General features: G+C 37.1%; 2 protein-coding genes across 6 annotated transcripts in view; one reads left to right on the top strand and one right to left on the bottom strand.

The window, feature by feature from the left end:
• The window catches only part of LOC309815695 (uncharacterized protein), a 274,409-nt gene that overhangs the window by 113,080 nt on the left and 149,168 nt on the right, over nt 1-12,161 (top strand). The window lies entirely within an intron of this gene.
• LOC309815746 (dmX-like protein 1) overlaps nt 1-12,161 on the bottom strand; it is a 60,897-nt gene that overhangs the window by 24,696 nt on the left and 24,040 nt on the right. For all 4 annotated transcript variants that reach the window (XM_082642748.1, XM_082642745.1, XM_082642747.1 and 1 more), the window contains exons 5-8: nt 11,392-11,524; nt 6,120-6,186; nt 4,664-4,842; nt 362-551 (exon numbers count right to left, since the gene is read on the bottom strand). In XM_082642748.1, the coding sequence (XP_082498874.1) occupies nt 362-551; nt 4,664-4,842; nt 6,120-6,186; nt 11,392-11,524 (569 nt within the window). The remainder of the gene's footprint in view (nt 1-361; nt 552-4,663; nt 4,843-6,119; nt 6,187-11,391; nt 11,525-12,161) is intronic.

Consider the following 12,161-nt stretch of genomic DNA (forward strand, 5'->3'; position numbering starts at 1 on the left):
AACACCTCAAGCTCTACAGAAAGAAAAATAATAAATTATTTTTACAGTCAAATCTTTGCATTCTCAGATCTTAATTTACATTATTTTAGCTAAGTCAAGTATAATCATCCTTTTGTTATCATCAGTTAACCTAAGCTTAACTTTGTAATTATAGGCAGTTTTATGCTAGACAAAACCCTTAAGAATACTTGTTGAGCCCAAAAACACCCAAAAATCTTCTCAGAACTGTTTTCCTAAGACATATATGTTTTTTCATAACTATCCATGACTTTGAATATTAATTAAAATGAATGTTACAAAAAAGGCCACGTACTAAAGATTTTAAAACTTGTAGGAAATAACATCTAACAAAAACACTCACATCTAAAGCATTTTGAACTCGTTCTTTACTGGAAGGATTTCTCTTGAAGTTATTTGTTAAATTAACTGGTTCAGTCCAATGGTTGCAGTCACCTCCATAGAGCAAACAATCATTTGGTAAAAATGTCTCTACCCAAAGACGACATATGTTATCTTTGCAGCAAGTCAACAGTACATTACATACAGAAGCCCTAAGGAATAAAAAGATTTTAGAGGCAAAAGTATAAATTTCCCACAGTATCACATTCTACAATGTTTCTATAATTATTTAAATGCACCCAACTAAGGTATCAATGAAGAAAATGTCAATATACATTTATGTAATGTATTTAGCCAAAGCCATTACAACTGAGTTGGGTATTTGATTTCATCACAGCAAATGCTTGCTAACCTCTTCTTTTCTGCCTGGAACTCAGTAGTTCCTTTTTCAGTAGTCTAAGATTCTTCTTACATCTAAAGAACAAAAACTGAAATCATACCATACTTGCTCAGTTAATAAACAAGGAAAAAACGTGACTTCTTCTATTAAAATTTTCTGATTTATTCAGTGGATGTTTATTTGAATTATTTCGCAATGCTTCATTTTTACTTTCTGTAAAGGTACAAGCACTTGTCACTAATAAGCTAAAGTAACTAGTACACTTACTCTTTCCTTGCCTAACATATGACAAAAGCAGTCAAGTGCAATAGAAAAATTCATGATTTTTTAGCCACCTCCTTCATTAGTCATTTTTGACTTTCAGTGCATTTCCTGTCTTGCCACCCCACAAAATAATAACAAAACAATTACATATATGTTAATAAACCCCATAAGCATCAAGAGTTCAAAGGCTGAAACCCTATTAACAAAGACTACGTTTCTACTGGATAACCCAGCAAATTAAAAAAAAAAAAAGTTGCAATATCCTATAATAGACACTTATTCAAACATATCTGATTAAAAGAGAACAATCAGTAGAAGGTTTCTATCAAGTAACCCAGTAAGTTAAAGAAAAAAATTAAAATATTCCATAGTAGTCACTTTTTAAAACAAACGTATCTACTTGATTTAAGAACAATAGCAAAGGGGAAGAAAAGGGAGAACAGCTTGCTTTGTCTTGGTAGCTCTCTCCTTCAGGTTCCCTCCTCTGTTTTAACACCTCCCTCCCTTCCCCTCCCCCTCTGTGTATACTCCCCTACTTTTCTCCCCTTTCCATCTACTCTCTGGGCTTCTCTCCCTCTGCTTTCTCCTATAATTCTCTGCTTCTCAGCTTCTCCAACCCACCCTCCCTTTCCACCTCTCCTACCTCTCACCGCTACCCCCCTCCTAGGGCCCCTCCTTCTTCTTACCTTTCCAAACCCTCTGTTTCTCCTTCCTTTCCCCGGCCTTGTGCCTCTCCCTCCTCTTCCTCCTTCATTTTTCTCCCTTTTTCCCTCTATCTCCCTCTGACCTTTTCCTCCCCTCCTTCCCTCTCTTCGTTTCTCTCTAGTACATTTACATACACACAAGCAGTAGCAATGAGATTAAAAATAAACAGAAACAGAAGAAAATACAAAAAGGCAATATGGAAGTTCAAGGTTCATAGTGCCAATCAGTAAACGGCAGAATGGGAAGGCTTATAAAGAAAGAGCAGAAGATAGGAGACTAAAGGCCTGAACAGACAGCAATCAGGAGAGGTACAGAACTTAGGCAAGACCAACAAAGCAAGCTAAAAAGTTGCACAACTCAGAAGCATGGACAGGGCTTCGACCCCAGATGACTCTCTTCAGGATACCACGCCTTACAAATAATGCCACGCCTTACAAACAGCTGGCAGGTAATATAAGCATGGCATAGAAGAAATATCCTGATGTATTTGAGGCACTGCTCAGGCAATACCTCCCCCTTCCTCACTTCTTCATCAAGGTATCTTATTCTCTCTCCAATAAGCATATCATATTCAGGTATAGCACTCTCCTCTCCAACCAAAAAAAAAAAAAAAAAAAAAATATATATATATATATATATATATATATATAAATAAATAAATGAATGACCTTATATGGGGCAACCATGTGATGGGTAAGTGTCTGCAACAGCTGTCCTTTTTTTGTAAATTTTATTTTATTTAGCTGCCCTATGTTGATGAAACAACAGGCTGAGATGCTTTTGAAACTAGTTATGTAGAACCAACTTTTGGGCGTTTTAGGGGGATATAACCAGACCTCCTAACCTGTCCTACATACATCAATTTTTAACTTGTAAAGAAGTACATGCTCATTACAAACACTTCCCCATTCTTCTCTCTCAAGCCAGCAGGCCCTTTGTATAAAGTATTACCATTTGGTTAAGCATCTTAATTTTAAGATTCCATATCAGAAAGGATAATGGTCTTTGATGGGATCTCTTTCATCCTCATGAGAAAGGGTCAGCCTTCCCACTATATACCTGCAGGCAGCTGGTGAAACAAAAATGAAAACTAAAAGAACTAAGGGAGATTAGCTGGTTCTTTAATGAAATGGATCCAAAAGTGAAATTCTGGAAACCTTGAAAAGATGCCATAACTAACAGAAAAGTCTAGTTCTGTATCAGTTCCCTATGCTGTAGAATTTAGTTGATAAGAGATAAAATAAGCAGGGCAAAAAAAAAAAACCCTAATATGCCTTTTTGCTGTCATTGGGCATTCGTAATGCCCCAGTTTAAGGTATTGCCTCTGCGTCCACCGTGATCACTTTCGCCAACACTAAGTGAACTAGGTCAGGAGCAGATGTGACTGTCCTCTCTCAAAAGATACAATATTTCACAAGCCTCTTTTTTAGTATTCTGGTGGTCTAACTGGCTGCATATGAAAATACCTGGAATAGAAGAAGAAATCAGCCTCCGAAATAATGTAATCTTCTGATAGTTCTAAAAGGTTAACGGTTTGTGATGACAGCTTTTTTCACTTTACATTTGTCATAGCTCATTCTATTCTCAACATGTTTTCATACGTGTGGGCAATGGTCTCAGAGGTACTAGAGCAACAGTCCTCAAAGTGAAGCTGGAGTGAAGGTGCTTTTGCTAACAATACAGATTGCCCACACCACTCTCCCTTAGCCCAAAAACTGTGAAACATACTTCTAACAAAAGAACCATCACTGTACCTACAGTGTCCTACTCCTATGCTTTGTTAGACTGTAGGACTGAGGTAGGAAGAATGGTAACTACTGCACTCCAAACTAGCTCAACAAAGTCTAGGTATAACAATGATGGATACATGCCATTATACACTTATCCAAACCCATAGAATGCACAACACCAAGAGTGAACCACAAAGTGAACTATGAACTTTAAGTGAAAATAATGTGTTGAAATAAGCATCAACTGTAACAAATGTACCACTCTGGTGGAGGATGTTGATAATGGGGGAGGCTGTGCATATGTGGGGGACAGGATTATGTGAGAAATCTCTGTTCCTTCCCTTCAGCTTTGCTGTGAACCTTAAACTGCTCTAAAAAATGTCTAAAATAATTTTTAAAAAATTTAGGTATACTCTGCTGGCTCAGAAGAGCAAAACTGAAGTCAACAAATGATCTAGGTATGCTACCATGGATCAGCTTAAGACATCTCAGATGACAAAAAGATAAGGGAAAACCTGTACTGATCCATAGTGTGGCCAAATTGAAAATGGCCATGTGGAACAAAAAGGATTTCTACCTATACTTAAGTAATACAATAGCTCTGTAACTTACTAAATATAGGCAAAAATTCAACAGGATTATCAAGTCTTGCAAGGACTACAGGAAAGAAAAGAAGTACTAACAGGTGTGTTTGTGCATGCATGTGTAGGTTAAACTAATACCTAGTTTAGGGCATCATAATGTATTAACCCATGCACTTCTCCTCAAAGATGCTGGGTGCAGTAAAAGAAATATTTGAGGCCTTATGGTATATGTTCTCAATAAAGCCTTTTTTTTTTAATTAAAAAAAGAAGGGAAAACAGAGGAGATATAGAAGGGACAAGATAAGGGAGTAAAATGTGAAAAAGTTGATGCAAATGGCAATTTGGAGAATGATTAAGAGATGAAAGAATTGGATACATAACATAGAGAAGAAAAGGATGCACAACTCTGTCACTCAAAGATATCTGACCTAGAGGTAAATTATCCTTTCATATGGCTCTCCTCTTAAGCGTCAACCATAGTTGACCGGTGGCCAGAGGTCTGCAGTCCAAGAACTATCTAGTATTACTTGAACCTTCATAGGCAAAAATCCTAAAGCGATGATTCTCAAAGTGAGAAAAGCAGTCAAAGTCACAAAGATGACGTTCTCTTAATACATGAAAAAAATGACTAATCCACTGACCTAGACATATATTTGCTTGTTTTACGCCAGGAAAATCCATTTACAGCTCGAGGATGGGCCAGATATACAAAAGAAAAGTCAATTTCTCCTTGGGATTGTTTTTCTGAACTTTTATCTGGAGAGGTAACAGATGTCCGCCAGTTTTCTACATTATACCATACCTTTAAAAGACAGTCATCCTAAGGGGAAAAAAAAAAACAAAAAACATCCAGATCATTAAATTAAAGGTTAAGTCAAATACCAAAAGTAAGATTTTTCTTCCCAATTAAAGGAACTTAGGGATGTGAAGAGGAGTTGGGCATGGAGAAATTAGGAAGAAAATCTCTGATTCTGATACTTTTCTTATAGCATTCCTTAACTGTTCTTTAAGAATTAATGTGTGTGAATGTGTGTATTTTGCAAGGGTTGGTTTAAGGAAAATGCTAGTTACCATTTGGTATGGAAAATAAAGTCATTTAGGAAAGACCTAAAGATGAAGTTAAGGCTTCACGTGCCCACTTAGCCAAATACCAAATAAGAAAGCATTACCATTAGCAGATTTCGAAAGACTGCTGATTTTTGAAAACACAGTTTTTATAAATTACCATGTGACTGTTCAAAGAAAATGTTGATGATAAGTAGTTAGCAACTACTACTATGTAAAATATCCTAAGCACAATCAAAATTGCATCTCCTAATTTGAGAAGGAAAGCAAGAACAAGAGAGACTAGCATGTACCAGGTTCTGTTCTTAAGCTATTAATTGCATTGCCAAAGCTGACTGTAAAGTCAATTAGATTAAACAGCTCTACTTTTATCCTAAAAAAACCTCACTGAGGATTTAAGGTATATCTCATATTCTTAGTCTGCAGGTTTTGAGCCATGGGAACAATAACTTCAGACTATTCGTTGTATGTAAAGTGCTCTGTGAACCAATGATTAAAAATAAAAATAATTTCAAGGGAATGCATTATTCTGAAATAAACAGGTAATAACGAAGAAAAGTTACAAATGTCCTTCTAGAAAGTCTGTAAATTCTTTTACTGTAAATACAGCCTAATCCAGCTGTCAGCTAAAAGATAACATAAACAGTAGCTATAGTTGATTACTGACAGTATACTTCATCCATGACTCTGTGCCAGGCACTTTACATACACTGTCTAAACTAATCTGATGATCAATGACCTATGAGGTAGGTACTATCATCCTCAGTTTATACATGAGAAAACCAAGGCTCAAAGAGAGTACTACTTGCCCAAGATCAAACAGTTGGTAAATGGCAAATTTATACCCAGATCTACCTTTGATCTATGTTGTTTCAATTATACCATACTGCCTTTAACACAATATTTAGCCAATTTTTGCTATTTAACATTTTTAACAGAAAATGTTTTCAACTTAATGAAACCAGCTAATTTTTTCTGACATTTCAAAATATACCATAAACACAACTTGACAATAGTATTTTTACAAATTACCTTCCCAGCAGTGGCAAAAAATTCGCCATCTGGTGAAAACTTCATTAAATGAACTTGGGAAGCAGTTCTGTAAATTAAACAGAAAAGAAATAATTTTCAAGGAAAATTAAATAAGAGAATGCAACATTACTTCTCTAAACTATATTCAGCAATTTGCTTCAAATAGAAAATTTTGTGATAACACAAGTTTCACACTCACTTTTAAGTATATCTCATAAATATAAAATAAATTAAAAAATAGAAAACTTAATATTAAATATAAAAATTATTTTTTATGTAAAAATATCCATGCATAAGAATCATGTAAGGAATGACTTGTCAGTCTTTAAAGCTTAAGACAAAAGAGCCATAGGTCTCATTCCCTTAGGATGTGAGAAAGAAAGGTTTCATTTTTTAATCTGGAAATCTAATTTCCAGAGCCATAGATACTTATATTCCAACATACATTTACAAGGACAGTAAATCAGTATTTTTTTTTTATTATTTTTTATTTTTTGCGGTACGCGGGCCTCTCACTGCTGTGGCCTCTCCCGTTGCGGAGCGCAGGCTCCCGACACGCAGGCCAAGCGGCCATGGCTCACGGGCCCAGCCGCTCCGCGGCATGTGGGATCTTCCCGGACCGGGGCACGAACTCGCGTCCCCTGCATCGGCAGGCGGACTCTCAACCACTGCGCCACCAGGGAAGCCCAGTAAATCAGTATTTTAAAACGAATTCTGCCTTAAGGCAGCATTTGCAATAATTAAAGATTACGTATGGGTTAATGGGAGACTTGCAACTATCATGGATTAGGCCTTCCAAGTTCACCAACATACTTGGTACATAGTTGTCTTTTCTTCTCCAAGGAGCTTTGGCTCATTTCCCTTTCTCACCTTCCCTTTTGGCTACCTGTATATACTGATCTCAAGACACTTCTCACTATGATTGCTTTCCTTTTCTTTACCCAAGTTCATGCTTAGACAGATTCATCCTAAATTTATTTGTAAAGCAGGCCAAAGAGGTATTCTGTCACATTTCATTCCAAATAAAAATAACTTTTTTCCCCTGATTTCTAAAAAATATTTGTTTGTTTGTTTGCTTATTTGTTTGTTTGGCTGCGCCAGGTCTTACTTGCGGCACGCAGGATCTTCGTTGCTGCACGCAGGATCTTTAGTTGTGGCACTCGGAATCTTTTAGTTGCGGCATGAGGGCTCCTAAGAGCGGCATGCGGGATCTAGTTCCCTGACCAGGGATCGAACCCAGGTGCCCTGCATTGGGAGCGCAAAGTCTTAACCACTGACCACCAGGGAAGTCCCTCCCCTGATTTTAAATGTTACAAATACATAACAGAAAATATTGATACAAATGGGTGAAAGGAAGAAAATAAAATCATCCATAGCTTCACCAATACCACATTCCCATGCAAAATCACGGTTAACATTTTAATACACTGACTTCCAGACCTCTTCCACTCTCCCTCTCCATCTACTTTCTGTGGAAGGGTGTGGGAAAGGAGATGGAAACTGATGCCATATTTACAATTTGCTTTGTAATATTTATTTTAAAATACGTCATGAACATTAAGTAGTACAGTGAACATTTTTGCACACACATGTTTATGCATCTGGTTAATCCTAAGAACATCTTTAAAACAAATAATTAAAAGTCTGGGGCTTCCCTGGTGGCACAGTGGTTGAGAGTCCGCCTGCCGATGCAGGGGACACGGGTTCGTACCCCGGTCCGGGAAGATCCCACATGCCACGGAGCGGCTAGGCCCGTGAGCCATGGCACTGAGCCTGCGCGTCCGGAGCCTGTGCTCCGCAATGGGAGAGGCCACAGCAGTGAGGGGCCCGTGTACCACAAAAAAAAAAAAAAGTCTGGTCTCCATGATTGTGACCTTGTTGCCCCTACAGTCTTTTCTTAAAACAGTAGCTAAAGCAGTTCTTTTAAAAGGGAATCACTGGGTTGGCCAAAAAGTTCGTTTGGTTTTAAGTAAAAATAAGAGACATTTTTCATTTTCACGAAGAACTTTATTGAACGTATTCACTAACCGAACGAACTTTTTGGCCAACCCAACAGATCTCAACACACCCTCTGCTTAAAACCCCCAAGGCCTTCCCAACTCACTCAAAATAAAAGGCAAGGGCTTCCCTGGTGGCGCAGTGGTTGAGAGTCCGCCTGCCGATGCAGGGGAAATGGGTTCGTGCCCCGGTCTGGGAAGATCCCACATGCTGCGGAGCGGCTGGGCCCGTGAGCCATGGCCGCTGGGCCTGTGCGTCCGGAGCCTGAGCTCCGCAACGGGAGAGGCCACAACAGTGAGAGGCCCGCGTACCGCAATAAATAAATAAATAAATAAATAAATAAAAGGCAAAAGCCTCACAATAACCTATAAGCTGACTTCTGACTCTGACCATTTCCCCTATTACTCCTCACTTTGTTCACTTTACTCCAGCCACAAGGTAACATACACTTTTACCTCAGAGCCTTGCACTAGTTCCCTCCTCCTACAACGTTCTTCACCAGAAGATACACACACATAGCTTACTCACTCACTTCCTTCAGGTCTATACTCAAACGTCACCTCTACTCTTCTTCCCCCTACCCTATTTAATTATTCTCTATCGTACCTACTGGTCCTCATCTAACAGGTATAAGCAGTGTTCTAAATGCACCACAAATGTATGATCAAACCCAACTTTGAAATGTATTCCAGTTAGGGTAATCTTCAGTTGATCCTATAATAAAACTGGCATAGTTTCTATTCCAAGGCTTTATTGCTTACTTAAATAACAAACCACCTCAAATAAACAATTAGTATGTCTAGTCCAATTTACCACTGTATAACTGATTATGATTTAACTTAAGATCCTTCCCCTCTCCCAAATGCAAGAAATACATTTCAAATTTTCAGTTCAACCCAAGGAATCCCCTTACTAGATCTGCAGTGAAGGCACTATAGCACTTCTTTGTTCTTCTCTCCCCCATTAGCTCTTTCTAAAGACTATCTTTGCAAAATCTTATTTCCTCTCTACATGTAAACCCTTTTTAACACCCATGATCTGGCTGGGGGGGGGGTGCAAAAAAAACATGGAACCAGCTCCTTTGAAATCTCCTTTGTATATTCTATATATATAGGAGGTCTGCCTTACTCTGACTTTGGTATATGATTTATACCTTATTACTGCTTCATATGAAACTGACTCAGCGGACTTCCCTGGTGGCGCAGTAGTTAAGAATCCGCCTGCCAGTGCAGGGGACACGGGTTCAAGCCCTGGTCTGGGAGGATTCCACATACAACTAAGCCCGTGCACCACAACTGCTGAGCCTGCGCTCTAGAGCCTGCGAGCCACAACTACTGAAGCCCGTGCGCCTAGAGCCCGTGCTCCGCAACAAGAGAAGCCACCACAATGAGAAGCCCACGCACCGCAACGAAGAGTAGCCCCTGCTCACCGTAACTAGAGAAAGCCCGCACGCAGCAACAAAGACCCAACACAGCCAAAATTTTAAAAAATAAATTTTTAAAAAATATGTAAAACTAACTCAGGGAGAACGCCATTCCTAACATCCTGTCATACTGATTTACTGGTGTATTGTCTATCTCCCCCTGTGTGTTCACAGCTATATTCTAAGCACTTTTACCACTGTCTGGAACATGATAAGCACTCAACAAATATTTGTTGAATGAATGAAAGAAACTTGGACTTGCTATCTAAAGGGCATAAGAAAAAGTAAGGCTGTTGATTCACACTTCCAAATTGATCTCTATAAAGGTGACATCAATTGTATATCCTTATTAACAGTATATTAGAATACCTTTTCTCCACTCACTCGTAATGGGTATTATTCATTCTCTTCTTTATGGATATTTCATATTTCTTGATTTTGAGTGAGGTCAATCAACTATTAATATGCTCATTACTCATATGTACTACAGTTTAAAAATTTTCTCAAAAAAAATTTTCTCTTCATTGTCCATTTTTGTTTACTTTTGAGATATCTGTTATTTTCTAGTTAATTTTTAAGACCTGCTTTTAAAAAAGGCATTAACCCAAAATTGTACATATTTCCCAACAAGTTTTTGGTTCTTTTCCTTATGGTCTTTTTGCTTTACAGAAATTTTTTATTGATACACAAAACTATTAATTTTTTCCTTTTCTTTCCTTTCAGTTTCTAGTTTTGGTTTCATACTTAGAAATTTTTTCCATAACTCTAAAACGGCGCTTCTCATCCAACAGTGATAGAACACAAATGATAAATGTTAGCCCAATATGTAATTTTTAATTTCCTAGTGGTGACATTTAAAAAAGTAAAAAGAAACAGGTGAAATTAAGTATATTTTATTTAATCCAATATATCAAAAATATTATCATTTTAATGTGTAATCAATTAAAATTTAATAAGAGTTTTACATTTTTTTCTTTGTGCAAAGTTTTTGAAATCTAGTGTTCATTTTATACTTTTAGGACATCTCAATTAAGTCTAGCCATATTTCAAGGGTTCCAGTGAAATGCGGCTATCATACTGGACATGGTAGTATTAAACTATGACAATTCACCGATGTTTTCTTCTACAATTTTTTCATTGTATAGATATTGCTTCTTCTTCCTTTGAAATTTATTTTGGTGCCAAGTATGAAAGAGATTCTAACGTCGTTTTCTTCTCCACAGAGCTAGCAAGTTGCCCCACTGATGTAAAATTCCACCTTATATACTGAATCTCCATGTATAATTGGGTCTTACCCTGGACCCTAATCTATCTGTTCCTGTATCAGCAACAAACTGCTTGACCAGTTGTAGCTTTAGAATTCATTTTACTATACTGTATATCTTCATTCTTTTCTTCTTTCAGGATTTTCCTGATTTTCCCATATTTGTCCTTGTAAATAAAATTTTGAACTATGCTCAAAAGTAGAAATTCCAATGAGATTTTGATAAGGATGATGTTCAACATACAGATTAGTCTGGGAAAAATATACTTCTTCACAATAGGAAAGCTTCCATTCAGAAGCATGACAGGTGTCTCTGTCTCCTTTTGTATAATTTAGCAAGTTCTTATTTAACTATCTTCATATAGGCCTAACACATTTCTATGTTTCTTCCTAGTTGTTTATTCAACAATTTAAAAAAAGTAAAAAAGGGTCTGCAGAACATGGGAAATGGTGAATCCTCTGTATATAAGAAAAGGCATGTCAAAATCAATACTTTTTATGTTAGTATGGTTTTACACCAACTAAAATGCATTTATAAGACCACATGGAACAGGTTTATTGGTTTAATCCCCTAATTAATTGCTTACTTGCAATGCCAAATGCATCTCCAATCCCCAAAGTTAAGATCTGTTTTATCTGGATTTTCATCTTCAGCTGATTTCTCCAGGTTAGCACTGGACCACAGTTGCAAACAGCTAGAACCAGTTAAAAGACGATTGCCTAAAAATATATATATCATTCACCAATTATTATTTAGGTATTTAATTAGTGAGTTAAGTACATGATCAAGAGTTTTATTTAATACTATAAAGATAATACAACTTTTTTAAAAAGTCAAATAACAAAAAGAGATTTGGGGTATGGGGGAGTAAAGCTATATTTTAACTTTGTTGAAGAAGCTTAGACAAAAAAGGGAACAGATCTTATCATCTCTCATCCAACAAACATTTAATGAGCATCTTCTTTGTAACAGGCACTGTGCTAGGTACTGGCAATACAATAAGAAATGAAAGACTGTCCTTTTTCATGATCGGTTCACATTCCAGTAGAGAAATATTATGAACAGAAGCATGAAAACATGCAGTTCAAATATATTCCAGAGAATGCCTCATCATCTCATTATGGTTAAGGGATAAGGTACATAGTAGACCTAGAAAAAGAAATAAGTTTGGAAAAAAGGGATCATACTGTGAAGCATTTTTGAGGTTCATAAAGGGTTCAGAGTTTGTTATAGGTAGATGGAAGTTAAAGGTTTTATTTAGGGGGGTGTAATTTACATAAGTGGATCTGTATTTTAGAACAAGGGGTCTCAACTGGGAGGGGCTGTCAACAGATGGACATGAAGATGCCCATAAAC

Source organism: Mesoplodon mirus, assembly GCF_964341445.2.
Source record: "Mesoplodon mirus genome assembly, chromosome: 14".
Taxonomy (NCBI): Eukaryota; Metazoa; Chordata; class Mammalia; order Artiodactyla; family Ziphiidae; genus Mesoplodon; species Mesoplodon mirus.